The sequence below is a fragment of the Lissotriton helveticus genome, chromosome 3_1 (genome assembly GCF_964261635.1).
Source record: "Lissotriton helveticus chromosome 3_1, aLisHel1.1, whole genome shotgun sequence".
NCBI lineage: Eukaryota > Metazoa > Chordata > Amphibia > Caudata > Salamandridae > Lissotriton > Lissotriton helveticus.
Window position 1 is genome coordinate 1,753,086,452 of NC_136061.1, and position 16,699 is coordinate 1,753,103,150.

General features: G+C 47.3%; 1 protein-coding gene across 1 annotated transcript in view; it reads left to right on the forward strand.

The window, feature by feature from the left end:
• Positions 1-436: 436 nt before the first annotated feature.
• Positions 437-16,699, forward strand: part of LOC144823757 (ras-related protein Rab-39B-like) — a 37,716-nt gene continuing 21,453 nt past the window's right edge. The window contains exon 1 of the mRNA XM_078682562.1: positions 437-1,052. Within this exon, the coding sequence (XP_078538688.1) occupies positions 838-1,052 (215 nt within the window). The 5' untranslated portion in view covers positions 437-837. The remainder of the gene's footprint in view (positions 1,053-16,699) is intronic.

Sequence of the window (16,699 nt, forward strand, 5' to 3'; positions counted from 1 at the left end):
GGTTCTATCACAACAAGAAAGTGCAAATGCTCGCAACCAAAAGGTAAGCCGATACTTGAGGGTGGTGAAAGCACATTGTTCCTGGCTTCCTCTGTAACCCGATGCCAACCGAGATGGGGGAAGCAGCGGTGCGTGGGTACAGCATGCTCGACCTTTTCAGTCAGAAGCACGAGGCCTGCGTCCTCCCTGACCTACTTGAGGCAGAGACGTTCGCGAAATGAGGAAACGTTGTACATTAACTCGGCTATAAATTCCCTCTGCTGGTGCTTTCCGCGCCTGGGCCGCGGTTTTGCAAATCTTGGTGTCTAATTGTTACTTCTATAAAATATATAAAGCGTGTCTTTCTTCTGGGGGAGAGGGCGGGGATTCGGCCCGCTTACGTCAGGTTTACGATAAACAATGGTTCTGGTTTTCGTCCACACCTCTTGCGGTTTCCATAAACATCTCTCCGGGTCGTTGGGTGCAGACAGTCGGCTGGAGTCTGCGGGATCTCGGGGCTGGGGCTGTGCTGCCGCTGTGCAGGGGAGGCCTGCCCAGACGCGGGCCCAGCACGTCGTTTCCTGGGGCCCTTCGGGAGCAGGCTGTTGCATGCCCCAACCAGCCTTCTACAACCACTCCAATTTAGCTCCAAAATTCCTATCGACGAGGCTCAGCACTTCCTCGGGTGTCGTCGACGCTACGTGCCATTTGATTTGCTCGACCTGGCGCCGCAGAACTTTACGTTTTTGTTATTTTTTGACTTAGTTCCAAGGCTTGAGGCCTTCTGCCAACAGGAGCTTCCTCCATACCCCCCTCGCGCCCCTCGCCTCCCCTCAGTCCGCTCTCACTCTGCCGTCCATGGATTCCTTCTGGCACTATCAGTTCCGGATCATTCTCCTGGGGGACTCCACCGTGGGCAAGTCCTCGCTCCTCAAGCGCTACACCGAGGGCGTCTTCCTGGACATCATCAACCAGACGGTGGGCGTCGACTTTTACGTCCAGTTTGTGGAGGTCGAGCCGGGCCGCCGGGTCAAGCTGCAGTTCTGGGACACGGCTGGTCAGGAGAGGTTCAGGTGTGTACGCTGGTAACGTCACGGTTGTGTAATGCCCAGCTGTCATTGCACGTGTTATTGTATGTAATGCTAAGTGCAAACTGCTGTGTGTCAGTGCTTACATATAGGTCTTGTTACTACTGAACTCATTGGCTATCATTTTGTCTACCTACCTAGTTAAAAGTGTTGGGTTTGCCCCTACAGGTTACACAGAGATATTTGCAGCATGCACTCAACCACTGAGTTATCTTGCCGGGCTAATGCTTATCTGTAAATTGACATTAGAGGAGGCAAATCACCCGAATAAACACAAAAAGTGGTGGAGGGCCTGAGGGGAAATGTTTTTATAGACCTTCTGGTACCTTGTCCCCCAACTAGACAATAAAACACACGGAAGGTACCGGAAGTCTGAATTAGCTAGAGTAATTAGTTGGAACCTATAGAGTGTCCCACATGGAAGACAAAACCAAAATGTTAATGCAAAAGAAAAACATAAATACAAAAGAGAGATCAGGAGAAAAGGTACAGAGTCCTAAGCTGGAAAGTGTACCCATCAGCCCACTCATTAGTGGAACTTCGTCATCTGGGTTTTTCTCATTGAAAAAGTGGTGTCCAATATGCCCTTCCTCAGGACAAACCTGAGGCTAGCAATTCTTGGACCCAATGGTTGAACCCTCAACCAAGGCAGATGACCGAGTATAGGCTAGAGGGGCAAAGTTGCAGTGCTCAAAAATTGTGAAACAAAGGAAGGAAAGAAACATAATCCAAGTTATTAAAAATACCTATCTTGATGTCATAAGAAAATTTTATTAAGTCTGTCCATCAAGGTGGTATGATTAAAAGCAGAGTGATAATAGCATGCAAGGAATTGCTATTCACCATGAGTGTTATCTGGTCAACATGTGCGTGGAGTCATGGACGATTTGGGTATGTCTGATGTTGTTCATGCTGTCAAGGAGGTTGGTGGTCTTGATGTTATTGTGGTTGTCAGGATGGAAGTTGAGGTCGCCAAGGAAAATGTAAATGTTGGAGTCTATGGCAAGGGGGGCTATGAAGCCGGCCATGAAGTTGCAGAAGACTGGGCGTGGTCCTGGAGGAAGGTAAGCAAAGGTGACTCTGATGGTGGTTTTTGCTATCTGTTTGGAGTTGTAAGATGAGGTATTCCATGGCTGGGGTGATGTTGTCATTTGTGGTGGTGCATTGGATGGATTCCTTGTGTATGAAGGCGATCCCTCCACCAGGCTAGTTGATGCCGTCGCGGAAGTTGATCTTGTAACCTTTGGGTATTGCAGTGGCGATGTTGCGCGCAGAAGTAGGGTTGTGCCAGATATCAGTGAAGAAGATGCCGTCTTGTGTGAGGGTGAGGATCCAAACCTTGGTGTTATATTTGCATAGTGAGTGTGTGTTGAGAAGGGTGCATACGAGTTGATGTTTTTTTTCAGGTGGTGTCTGTGGTGTATTCGGGGTGGGGCTGGTCGGTGGGCTGCTGTGTGTGTGCTGTGGCAGTGGGTGCAGGTGAAATGTCCTACCATGGTGACAGTGTTTGTTGCAGTGTCTGGGGTCGAGGGTGTAGGGCACCCAAATTCTACTCCTTCTTGAAGCAGGTGTAATGAGGGTAAATGTTTCAATTTCTCCTTGTTTCCCAATTTGCACGTGTGCTGCATTGTACAGCACACTTATAATGCAGGAAACGCCTTAAAACATAGTAGGCGCATGGCAGTCATAAGTGTGCCTACACAGAGAGGAGAGCAGCACCAAATCTTACTAGATATGGCTCTGTTCTACTCTCTCCCTTTCATGCAATGTAGAGCACCAACTTTACTTGCTGCACTGCGTTGCTTTAGTTCCCTATTAGTATGTATATAAGGTGAGTTTGGTGCTATGAGAGTCAGTCAAGTAGCAGCTGTGCCAGACTTGTAACTGTTTTCCCCACCCCAACGGAGCTTTGAGAGGCAATTACTAATTCTATTTTTTTGGGGGGCATTATGCCAACTGAAAGCCTCAAAAAAGCATTCGACCAAGGAGAGACTGCGGCTCTGATGGAGATGTTAGAGATTGTAAAAGGGGAACATATGAGACTATCGAGCACCATTGACTGCCACTGCTGGACCAGCCTTCACTGATCTATCACTGACATATGACTGACTGACTCTTTCCCTCTCCGACAAGCTCCTCCCCTCTCACTCCGGTGAGCCGTGTTAAGGCACTGGTCTGTCCCTTAAGTTACTAACTCTGTTGAATCTCTGGATGTGACCAACGGTTTTCTAACCCTGTAAGCGTTTGGGAAGCATCAATCTATTGGGAAAACTATCAATCTCTCCAGCAGTCTTCTTTTTGACAGCACCTACCATGTCCAAAGATTTCACCCCATCTATTAAATACACATGTGACTTCATTTTGGTGAGTAGCGCCTTTGGTGAATTGGAGCTGGTACTGTCTCGAACACCATCAGTGAAATTGCTCTCCCACCCTCGCTGTGTCACCATTAAGTGAGGCCTCCCTCGAGCCCCTGCACTCTCTTGTTGGTGTTCGTGGCCCTCCTCCACACGCAGGTAATACCTGCGCCTCATCCCTGGTGGTCCAGTGGACCTCTGTCTCCTCCTCTCGCTCCGCTTTTCCTCTTCTGCTCCGTTTTACTCGTTTTTCACCCTCATTTTTATCTCTCCCTTTTACTCTCCTTCTATCTCTTTCCTCCACTTTTCTTGCACCTTTCTGTTTTATTCCTCTCTTCCCACTTTTTTCGCCCGTTTTTCCCCGCCGCTGCTGCCAGACGGCCCCCACCCCCAGCACGACTTGCGCGACCGGCCCAAGCCAGTGCACCTCCCCGCTCCCGCCTCTCGGCTGCCCAGTCCTCCTTGACCCCTACTTAATAGCGGCCGCTGGGCGCCGCTGGCACGCCAAAGGCAAGCCTGTCTGTGCCCATCCGCGACCCGACCGCGACCTGCACCAGGAACCCTGGACCTCTGCACTGCCAACGCTACGACCCAGCGGCACTCCACGCACTCAACCCATGCTGCAACAACAACGGCAAGCTAGCATCACCAGCCGACACCCACGGACCCTTCAGCTGTCACTGCTACCAGCACACCTACAGCACCACCAGGAACACGGACCCAGCACAACCCGCTCGCAAGAGCACACCCGAACCGAAGACCCTGCAATGCATCCTCCTCAACGTCAGATCACTCCACAAACACGCTACTCTATGCCGGAATAAACAAAAACCTCCCCCGCAAGCTACAAAACATCCAGAACGCCGCCGCAAGACTGGTCCTCAACATACCAGAGACACTTCCACATCTCCCAGCACCTGTGCACACTCCACTGGCTCCCCATCGAGGCTAGAATCATCTTCAAGATCCTCACACACGCACACAAAGCCCTCCACAACACCGGACCAGCATACCTCAACAGCCGCCTCAACTTCCACGCACCCCAAAGAACCCTACGATCAGTCCAGCTCTCCTACGCCGTGGTTCCCCGCGCCAGAAAGACCAAATCAGGAGGCTGCTCCTTCTCCTTCCTGGCGGGTAGAGCCTAGAACGCCCTACCGCTCCACCTCAGACAGACTACATCACTCCCCATCTGAACAATAAACCTTAAAACTTGGCTCTTCGACAGACCCCCTCCTTGATGGACTGGAACCTGCACCTCCCCTCCTCCCTAGCGCCATGAGACCCTTACGGGTGAATAGTCGCGCTCAACAAACACGTGATTGATTGATTGATCTTCGGCGAGATGCTAAACCCTTTGGGTGCCCTCTCCCTGCAATTGGAGTTTCCCAATGTCTACAGCCCTCCCTGCATAGCATGAGCATAAGCTTTGATTAGACACAGGTGCAGTTCACTTGCCATACCACAATGTCTAAATACACAGATTAGTTAAAATAGCTTTCACCAATTCAAGTACACCCAGGAAAAGTCTTGAGTTTGTACAGCAGAGTTCTTCTGCACTTCCAGCCTCTCATTCCAAATACAGTTAGGCCCCGCGCTTACTTGCTCACTGTACATACAGTTCAAATGGCGTGGATGGGTGCGTTCAGAGTATCTTCTTCTGCGGCGGGCAGCCCTTCTAACTACAGGGGGCTGCATTGGCAACCTCACTTGGTACTGAGCCACTGGGCAGAATCAGCACAGCAGGCCCACACAGCAGTACTCGTCTTCAGCAGTAGTGCTCTCCCAGGCTGTGTGCAGATGGGTGATTGAACATATTGGACTGCCTCCAGACTGGCCGTCAGTGGGTGTGTCTTTTTGGCAGGTATGGCATCATTGCCAATCAGTTTTTCCATATTGGCAGTGACAAGGGGACTCTTATGTCTGCAGCAGTGGAACCATTCTCTTGCACACAAGGCCAACTGCTAAATATTATGATGATGCATGGCATTTTAAATCTTTGACATACTTCACAGCATGAACCACTCTGGCAGACCAGGGGACCCCTTCACAAAACAGGTCACCTCTGGGAGACTGGCTGCCATGCAGACACTAGCACTGGTCACACAGGTACACAGGGGAACACTCCCTTCCTACGTCAAGAATTTGGAACTGGAAAAAGTAGTGTTATTTTGATTGCACTTTTGAACTCATCTTCCAGACAGGGGAAATGGATCCATTGTCTAAGGTTTCCAAACCAGTTTGAGTTGCTCCTCAGACTCAGTTTGTTTGCAAGGTATTGGCCCTCACAAAAAGTAGCATTGATTATTGGTCCAAGCAGGGGTATTCCAAAACAAGGGCACAATTAAGTGTGAGATCACTGCACCTAGTTGTCATCAGCCTTTTGGAAGCAGTAATCAGGGACAGACAAAAAGGCAAGCCTATTAAGGACCTTATTGAATTTGCAAGTGTAACCCTGTCTACCTCTTGCCGCACTTCAGTGTCTGGATCCTAATCTGCCAAATACAGGAAAGTAGTAGGAACACTTTCACTGTCTGGGGGAGCTGTATCCACCCTCTAACTTGCGCCAGGTTAAACCAGTGGCTATCCAAAGTGGATCTCGCTGGTCCCAGTACTTACACTGTCACTACAATACATGTACTGCCATACATGTGCTACCACACACTGCACATACACATGCTGAACACACACAGAGTGTTAGTGCAAGGTCTGGGCTTCACAATAAAATGACACTTTACTCAAGAGTGTTCAATAGACCACACTCTTTTCTTACACAGACAAAAAGGTCTTCTGACACTAAAGAGTCACACAACTTGGTATTGTGCCACCGCTGCTTTACCTAACCCACTCAGGGCATGAACAGTAGTCCTTCTCCTGCGATGAGGGTATGCATGGTGGATCTCCAGGTGACAGCACAGATTTTGGACCTCACATTATAATGGACAGGCCCAGGGCTCTGCACACACATTAGATTAGCATGATGCCAGGACCAAACAAAAAATTATGATTCACATGTAGTTAGGCCCTCAGGGCAGGTGAGCACACCCATATACTTTGCATGGGACACTCCGGCCTCAATAAAAATACTTTGCATAAAAGTGAGTATATAGAAACTCCCATTGTATACAGCCCCAAAAATTTGCATGGTTGGCACTGTACCACACTTGGGGCTTTGCTGCTGAGGGCCTAGCGGAAGCAGGAGTGGAAATTAGAGAAGTTTAACTGGTTTTGCTTTCTGTGCCTGGTGAGGCCTTCATGACCTCTAAGACCAGTTGAATAGTAACCAGTGCAATGGTAGGATACCAAAGGGCAGTACATGTCTATGGCAGACAGGAGGCTGCTTTCAGCTGTGAATGGACCATGGGATCCTTCGTCCACCGTGAGTTGAGGGCACACAGTTTCCCTACAGATACATATGTGATTTGATACTGCCGAGAAACAGTGCTCCTGGTTACTTTGCTAGAACAGCTAGCAAAACATGTGTCTGGGCAGTATATTCAGAAAACAGTGGTGTATAGAGAACCATTTAGACACATAAAAAAAATGATAGATATCTTTGGGAAGGTGATCTACCCCCGCCCCATGTGCCACATGTATAGGGCTCACCTGGCTGCCTTGATGCAAGGTGGCCATCCTTTTAACTTGAATGTGAGATGAGCCAACATCACCCCACTCCTGTATGACTGAATTGTCATTGCTCATAAACTTTAGCTTATTTTTCCTTAGCTCAACTGTTGAGTGATGTCATGTCACGGGGTTGTGCTGTGACTTTGTTTACTTTTCACTTTAACTGTGAACTTTTCGCCTCTCTGTTTCAATTGCTTTTATGTCCAGTACATTTTTTTGAACTTTACGTAAGTTTGCTCCAAAAAATGTGTGTACCTCCCATAGACCCTGCCTTACAATTAAATAAAAATAAATACAATAAAATAATATTTTCCACCTACTTTGTGGATGCAAGGTTTATTAATACGTTGTGTAGAGCTGCACCTTGATGGTAGCATGTGACTCTCTCTCCCAGAGCTTTGGCGCTGTATAAGAAATGTGAACCCACACATATAGCTGATTCCTGATTTTACACAATTAATTCCCTATCCATATTTGTTCATTAAATGGTTGGGGATCAGCAGGTATATTTGCAAGGGGATATCGCCACCAGAACGTCACTTTTAGTGGTGGCGATATCCCCTTCTCCTTATTTACAAAGCAGCGTAAAGCCACTTAACGTGGCTTAACGCCGCCTTGTAAATGCCCCTTTTCAAGCTTCACTTAGCGGGAAAGTGGGTGCAATTGGTGTTGCAGTGGGCAATCTGCTGCAACACTCATTGTTTTTTGACGCTGCCCCATATTTACAAGGATGGGGCAGTGCTTAAAACTAATGCCAGGTAAAATGTGGTCTTAGGATGGCGACACAAAGAGAAATTATTCAAGGTGTCCCTTCCTGCACATAAGCAGTCGCCACTGCAGCGCAGGCACCCTTGCAACATGGCACAAGGTTGTCTGAGCTGGCGCTAGACAGCTTTTTTAGACCCAGCGCTAGGGGAAACGCAGGAGTTTGCAGTATTTTTGCAAATACGGCACATCCGTGAGTTAAAAAAAATGTTGGAGCGCGCGGTTGCCAATTTTGGAGTAACACAGCGCGCCGACATTTTATTGGAAATATCCCCCATGGATTCAGATTGCACTCAGACATGACCACCAGAGGGTAGATTTCCTAAAATACAGTGCAGTGCAGTGCAGCCCAGCAGCCAAAGGGGGGGTAAGCTGCTGTCTTCCCCTGCTACGCAAACAGGCTGCGCACACCCCTCCCACCCCGCACCTTGACAAAAAGATGTGTGCTTGATGTCAAGCATAGATTTTGTAGTGGAAGGTTATCCTTCCAGTACAAAACACTATGCCTAGAAAAGTTTTTAAATATTTCACACATTTAATGTGTGATGTACCGCGTAGCATAAACATATTTTTGTGACTGCCTCAAGGAGACGTCAAGCCTGCTCTGACAATTTTAGGGTCTTCTGTCAAAAAACATGGGTGCTTGTGCAGGAACACCCAAGTCCCACCGATGTAACACACCCTTCATGCAAAGTGGTGCAATGCAGCGCAAAGCGCTATTTACTCTGACGAATTGGGACTTTTCTAGCACAAAAAAATGTAAAGAAGATACTTTTTCAAGACTTTGTGACACTTTGCAGCAGCACAAAGTCCTGATAAATCTAACTCTATTAACGCAACAGGAGTGTTAAACATAAGATATGTGGTGCTGCTCATCTGTTCAGCAAGATCGCCAACCTGTTATTACAAATTTAATGTGGCCACATCTCATGTTTTTAAATGTTTCATCAAAGAGGAGAGAGGATGAGAGGGAAAAGGGCTTCATCCCAATATTACAATACATTACAACCCAGCAGCAAGAAGAGGAGCAAATACAGTACAAAATCAGTGTAAAAAGCAATAAAGTGCATGGATATACACAATCCATAAGGCATGTACGTATTACAGAAGCCATTAGAGGTATGAATACAATACAGAATAAATATACGACAAGCTAAGAGACTTGAATATCGGTTGGTGCTGAATACATTAATGCAACAGTAAAACAATCCATACGGAAAGTGAGAAAAGACACCAAATATACGAGCCAGTGTGTGTACAAGTGGCATTAACAATTCATAGTATCAATCCACTTAGTTACAGATGACCAGACCCTACCTCCCCGTTTCTGGTAATTAGGCTCCTTACATGCATATACATTAACCTCCATACTATATGTCACCAGAAACCAGGACCTCCATACCCAGGGCTAAATTTGTAAAAAACAAACAAAAAACATAAGTGCCAGGGCCCTCTTCAGCAGGCCACTGAAGCTTGCACCACACATTGCCTCTGCCAGTGCTGCCAAAGATAGTACCAACACAATTACTAACCATCACACTCCTACAAGTGTGACACTTCGGACTATTCCAGGCCCCCAAAACATTAAGAATGATTGGGTGGCAGTTAATAGTTATTTTTAATGTGTATTGAATTAATAAACAAATGTTGTGGTGCTCTTTTCTAAACTAGACAGACAGTGCCACCATGTGGCAGACTGTCACAAGTGCCGGTGTTGACACTTATGTACCGGAAACCACCTGCTCAAGTGAAGCACTTTCCATACCGCAAAGGTAGGTGGTTCCGATCCAAGCCACCCTCAAGCGTGCCACGGCCATAGCATTAAATAGCAAATACGCCTCTTTATTCAATGGACCATTGCACCCGATGCTACCCAGTAAAGCTAGATGTTTGACAGCCCGATGCTCTGTTGACAATCTGGTTTGGTGGGTTATTTTTAGAATGCAGAGTGAGCGAAGGGAGACTTCTTACCCTGTGAACTATCTATGGATAAAATCTGGATGAGGCCAAGATATTTGAACAGTTGAATATAGAGCTCTCGTCCTGGCCTACGGCAATCATTTAATGTGGGGATCTTAACATACATTTATATATTAAAGAGGGGGGGGCATCAGAACCCTATATCGGCAGGGAGCCATCAGTCTACAGGGCACCCCAGATGCTTATTAAGGAGCAGATGCTTATCAATCTATGAGATAAGCTAAAGGCACCTCATCAAGGATACATGTTTTTTTCTTACCCACACCACAAACTAGTATGCTTGGACTATTTTTTTTGTCCACATACCTTGGTGACCAGGTAGTAATTGAAAAGTTCCATAGAGCTTTTATCAGATCATAACCCCTTGGTGTTGGAAATTTTATACAAGGGTCTTGGCAAACCACAGGGGGATTGGTCATTTTGCTTGAAGACTTGTATTTAGACCATATGCACTAGTGGATTGATCAGTTTTTGGGCTTTAATAGGGGGTACAGTCTCTGACAATACTTTGTGGGATGCATTAAAAGCTGGCATCAGGGGTGAATCCTTAAGCTATAGCTTATCTCAACAGAAACGAAAGTGCACTGAAATTCAGCAGCTAAATAAAGAGCTGACACTGCTAGAGGATAACTTGACCAATTTAATAGGTGGTAATCTAGATAGGTACAGAGGTTAGTCACTGGATTGCTGTACTAGGGGCTAGGATCACCCAATATTTTAGCAAAGAACTCACTGCGAAATATCATTACTGTAGATTACAATACTATAAATACGGGGAGAACATGAGTTGCCTACACGTGTTGCGTATTCAACAAAATCAGTCTGAGAATGCTATTGCGGCTATCTGTGATTCCAAGGGACGCAAAGTGACCTCTCTGGCAGATACTGCCCAGATCTAAAGTGATTACAATGAGAATCTATATACTGAGGATACTAACCCCCCGGTGAATCGATCGGAGGCTTTACTGGGCACTTTAGATAGTGCCAAGCTGGGTGCAGAGGTGCACACAGTGTTGAAAGCACCAATCACTTCTGATTAAATATTGGATGCAATCAATTCACTTGCGTCAGGCAAAGCTACAACACCTGATAATCTACCCCATAAGTTCTTTAAAGCCTTTGTTAGTATACTTTGTAGGGCCTTCCTTTCTGTGTTCTTAAAAGCGCAGTCAGAGGTAGTTTTTCCGTCACGGGAAACAATTAATATCATCATATTTAGAAAGAAAGACACCGCCTTGCCCCCTTAGCCATGGAACCTATAGGCCCTTTTCACTAATAAATGCAGATGCAAATATTTACGCAAAGGTGCTGGCTAATAGGCTAGGCAGTGTTATTTCCTCTGTGTTATCATTACGACAACATGGTTTTATTCCTGGGTGGGGGACGGTTGATCATGTGAAGAGGGTAATAGCCCTGTTTGATATTGCTCAGGATATGAGGACACATATGAGCTTGATATTACTCGATGCTGAAAAAGTGTTTGATCTGGTCTGGAGGGGTTTCTTATGGGCATTTTTAGCTTGGAAAGGGCTTGACCTGAGTTTCAGTAAATCAAAGTCAAAGTCAAAGTCAAAAAGCTTTATTTCGATAAAATGTCATTATCATAAAAGCAGTTTAAAAGTAATGATAAAATTAATGATACATATCCAGTTGATAACAAGAAATACAGCATTTACTAGAATAAATATTGTTTAAGAAAAAATTAAACAGAGTATTTAAGCTTTCTGGCTCGAATAGCCCAAGCCCAAAATAGAAATTTTGCTAGGGCACAAGCATAGGGTACATAACTGTCCGAAACAAGTATCCTGGTTGCCTCAGCATGGCTCCTAGTTCCAAGTTGCCGACACAAGTTCTTCAGCCACACCCTTCTTGGATTGGCATATTCCTTGCAGACAAATAAAAAATGAGCCAATGTCTCTGGGTGGGCTGAACAAGATGGACACAGGTCAGTTTTGTCTGTACAGGATTTCCATGTTTTGGTAAAAGTGTTCAGTGGAAGAGTACCCGTTCTGAATTTAAAATACAAAGACCGGGCAAAGGGTTTCCCGATTGTGTCTAGATAGGGTTCTCGCCTGGGACAGTCTTTAAACATCAAAAAATCCTCTGTGAGTCTGCCAATGGATGGACTAGAGTGCCTTTGGGAGCAAGCCCAATCCCGAAAGAGGTTTTTAAGAACTTGTTTTGGAGGAGAGGTTCTGCTGGACCAAAAGTCTAATAGGCCCAAATTTGACAATAGATTTTTCATATCAGTTAACCATTTGACTCTGGCCCAGTGTGGTGACTCCATTATTTCTTCCAAACTTCTCGCATAGGCACTAAGTTCCTCTACCCGCCAAATCCGGGCCCATAATAGGAGAGGGCAAAATTTCGCAATTTCGCCGATCTGAGTACAGCCGAGGTCCATAAATAAGGGCAAAAGGGGGGTACTTTGAGGTAGCGACATAATTTGCCTACAGAATTTATTCTCAGATTTTTGTAGTGCTTGAGAAGATGCAAAGCCCCAAAGTTCAGCTCCATAAAGCGCAGAGCTGACACCTTTGGCGGCATAGATCTCTAGGACTGTTCCTATTGGTTTGAACGAACTGGAACGTTGCTCCCTTAATAGGGCACCTGTGATCCTTTTATGATTCAGCAGCATCTTATCTAAATGGGGAGTCCAATCCATTTTGTCAGAAATGCGTATCCCTAAATAATCAAATTCTTTCACCCTTTCCAGGGATTCGGTGTTTAAGGTAGGGGGGCGCACTTTCTGTTTAGGGGGATTAAGGACGAGGTATTTTGTTTTATTGGTGTTTATGACCAAGCCTCGGTCGGTACAAAAGGATTGGAAGTTATCCAAGAGTTTCTGTAGTCCCATAGGGGTTTTGGAGATTAGGAGCGTGTCGTCCGCGAAGAGGAGGGTCGGTATACGTACCCCCCCCAGGGATGGTTCGTCAGATGGAAATTTAAGTAAGTAAATCTATTCAGGCACTGTATCATGCACCCAATGCGAAATTGCAGATAATGAGAGTTACATCTGATTATATATTGATCACTAGAGGGACAAGGCACGGCTGCCCCTGTTCACCGCTGCTGTTCGCCCTCTATATTGATTCCTTTATAACATTGCTTGAGAACAACAAACTCATAGGGCCTGCAGTGACAGAGCAAGCCGAGCATGAAGTACTGTCCTATGTAGATGACATAGTAGTTAAGGTGGACCCCCAAGCGCTGTTCTTTAAATAAAAAAAGAAGTTAAGTATTTTGGCACACTCTCTAGCTATAGATTAAATGATGGGGGACGCAAGTGATCTGCGCTAAAGCATTGGATTTGGACGATCATCGAGTGTTGGAAGAAGCGGTGTACTTAGGTGTCAAAATAACTGAGGCTTTGGATCATCTAGTAGAAATCAATTTAGCCCCATTACGGAGTAATATTAGGCAGCAACTGAAGAGAATCAATCCTTTGCTCTTGGTGGGAAGATGCAATTTGCTAAAAATGTGCTAACAAATATGATATTGCCAAAACCGTGTATTTAGGGCAGTGTCCATGGAGATTATTAGGTCATGGTTGACTAAATTCAAAAGCGTTTATTCCAGCTTTGTGTGGGAATTTAAGAAACCTGGGGCCTCATTTACTATATGTTGATGATCAACAGCGTAGCAAGCCCTCCTGCTGTGCTTTTGTGTGTCAAAATAAAAGGGCAGGAATGCACTATATCTACAAGAAATAGTGCATTCCTGTCCTTCCCCCTGTGCCGGCACACAAACAGCAGCAGTGTGCCAAAGCAGACACCTTTGCGTCAGGTTGCAAGGATGCCTGCATTGCAGCGATGGTTGTCTTTGTGCTGGAAGGGACCCCTTCCTGCACAAAAACAATCATTGATGGCATTTTCATCTTTCTTTGCGTGCTGCAGAATGCTTGTCCTAACCCTGGCTGTTATATATATATATATACACACACACAGAAACCCTTTATTCAAAAAGGGGAGGAAACAGGAGGCTGTGGGGTAGTCAAGGTGAGCTGGCCTCCAACCAACATATATCACACAACAAGAAGCTACCCGGTCTCAGTGTCTGATTCTTAGTGAAAGATGAGGCACATAATGCCGATGGATTAGGTGGTTGTCACGGGGTCGCGGAGTCACCTATAATATTCCCCGTGACTGACTCTCCGTCTCCACTACAGGACTGGTCCGGGCCCTTTAAGGGAAGCCTGGACTTCCTGGACTTTGAACCCCCTGACGTCAGAGTTCGTCGGTCTGTCCTCATTGGCCTCAACAGAAGAAAAGGCGGACACAGAAGACCCAGAGTTGTTGGCGAACCGTGGCGACATCGAGCTGAGGAGAGGAAGCCGACCGAAGGACTGAAGACGCCGAACCGGATGGAAGACCCAGAGAAGCCGGGACGAGGAGACCTGACAACAGAACTTCGGACCCAGAGGGAGACCCGGAAGAACCGCCGAGGGAGAAGCCAGGAGGCCACCGTCCCCACGCATCGCCCAGCCACGCTAAGGAAGACGCGTGGCTCAGCCAGGAACGGGGTCGATTTAAAGAACTCCTACGATTCAAAAGGGGGGGAACCGGGTAACGAAGGGAGAGGGAGGGACCGTCGTTTCAGGGCAACTGTTTACCTTGAGCACTTTACACCACACACCTCGGGTTAGTGTTTTTTTTGGTTCTCTGATGGTGATGGTTTTATTTTCTCCTCACGAATGTTACCCTCACTCCTTGCCCCATTGCCAGCCTATTAAATTTGAGCAGTGAGCTAACTGCCACGTTTCCTTTCTCTTCTTTCCACACGGGCGAGACGGTGAGACATAAAGAAACCGACCTGCCTGAGAAGTGTACTGAAGACAAAGCAGGAAGAAAACAAAATCCCCTGAGAAGGACTGAACTGCTTGCAATTTGTAGAAAACCAAATAAATCTTGGTTATATCTGTACCTCAGTATTGACTCCTTCTATCCTTGTACACCCCTAAGGTTACAGTGGTGTTGGACATTTCAAAAAATATATGGACTGGCCTCACACACCACCAGGTGTCATGCTTCATTATCGACTGTCCTCGCCCTTTAAAAACCACGTTTGACAAAGGATGGACCTACAACCTGGAGACAGGGAGGCACTTCTATAACTAAGTGGGGGCCTGTGCTAAAAAAGCGAGTGAGTGATGATAAATAAAAAAAATCGATGCACGATACTGCGTGAAATCCTTAATGGCTCAGCGCGTGCTCGAATTTAAAAATGAGTGGTAGAGATTAGGGGGTTTAGTACCTACTAAACCCCCTAATCTCCACCACTAATTTTATATATTTATTTATATTTTTTAATATGTATTTTTTGAAATGTCCAACACCACCTAATCCATCGGCATAACGTGCCTCATCTTTCACTAAGACTCAGACACTGAGACAGGGTAGCTTCTTGTTGTGTGATATATCTAACCTTGGCAGTGCCTGTGGTTTGTCCTAAGCCTAGTGGTGCCCATAGCTGGTGCCAAGTCTGAATGGTGTACATTTCAGAAGGCTGTTGAAAGATCCGGCATTGCGGTGAAGATGGCAGCGAAGGAGCGTGATATCAGTACCTGTACACGCACAGAGGTTGAGTTTATGGGGATCTGGAAATCCTTTCTGTGTTCAGGTAACGTGGTCCTAAACAAGCACACTCCACCTTTCCCTCGCTGACGACATGTAGTAATCGCCATAATTACCCGATTATCAAAAAGACACTGACCTACGAACCAGGTGACATGGGCATGCCATTATCAGTGCAAAGAGAAAGATTCCAAATAAGTGGAATAGCCACTAAGACAGCGTGGTTGGTTCATGCACAAGCCTCATACATGTGTTTTACCTGAAGGCCACAGGTTGGCATCTCAGGAGAGCAAATTAAACCTTTTTCCTTCCAAGAGCATTAAAATAGTGTCTTTTTGGGGAGGAGCCAAGCTCGCGTCCGAGATGGCCGCGTTTTAGCTCGGCTCCGTTCGCTTTCCTGTTTGGAACGTCTATCCTGTATTTTATCCTGCCCCGGGAAGTATTCTTTGATAGACTATGGAACTACGACATTTCACAGGCTCTTACCGTTTGATCCGTTTGTTCCTGGGTGCCGCGGATCCTGATCTTCACCCTTGTCTGCTTCGGGGCCTCCGGAGCGAGCGGGCCTGACACTCCTTGGCGGCGCCCGGGCGGGATGGAGCGCTGTGGCCGGCCCTTGGTGGCGGTGTGGGTTCGGTCGGAGAGGCCGATGTGCAATTAGACCGATTACGGCTATCCGGGCCTGATCCGGCGGTCCTGCGGCCTGGTGTTGGGGCGCTGCCTTCCATGGACGGGGTTGACCGTGTATGTGGCTCGTCTCCCCTTTGTTCTCCGGTCCGGCCATTTTGAGTCCCTCCGCCCGGACTCGGAGAACGGAGCCGGTAGCGTGTGGGGAGCCGGCGACCCGCCTTCTTCTGGTGGCCCCCCTTCCTGCTCTGGTGGTGCCTCTGCTGGTGGTCGGCTGTATCCTGTTTGCCCCGCTGGTGTCCGGACGGGGGTCGGAGTCTGCCGCGGCCCCGCCGGGCTTCTAAGATGGCGGCCGACCCCATGTCTCTCGGCCTGGCCGAGACTGGCGACGCTGGTCCGCCGCATGGCACGTTTGCTGAATACCGTAAAGGTGAGCCTACGCTTGGCGACATCCTCGCCGCCTTGCGCTCCTGGAGTGCTCCCATGGCCGCACCTATCATTGACCTGGAGGAGGATCATTTTGCCGGGCCTGCTGGGCCCCCACCGGTGTGTGCGGCTTCATCTCTGTTGTGTGCTGCTGGAACTTTCCTGGAGGTCGTGGGCCCGGCGGCTGCCGTTGGTGTGGGTGTACGGATGTCCGCTGCCCTCCTTCATCCTGTGCTCCCCCCTGTGCAGGGGGTCCGCCGGCCGGGTCCCGTCCGGA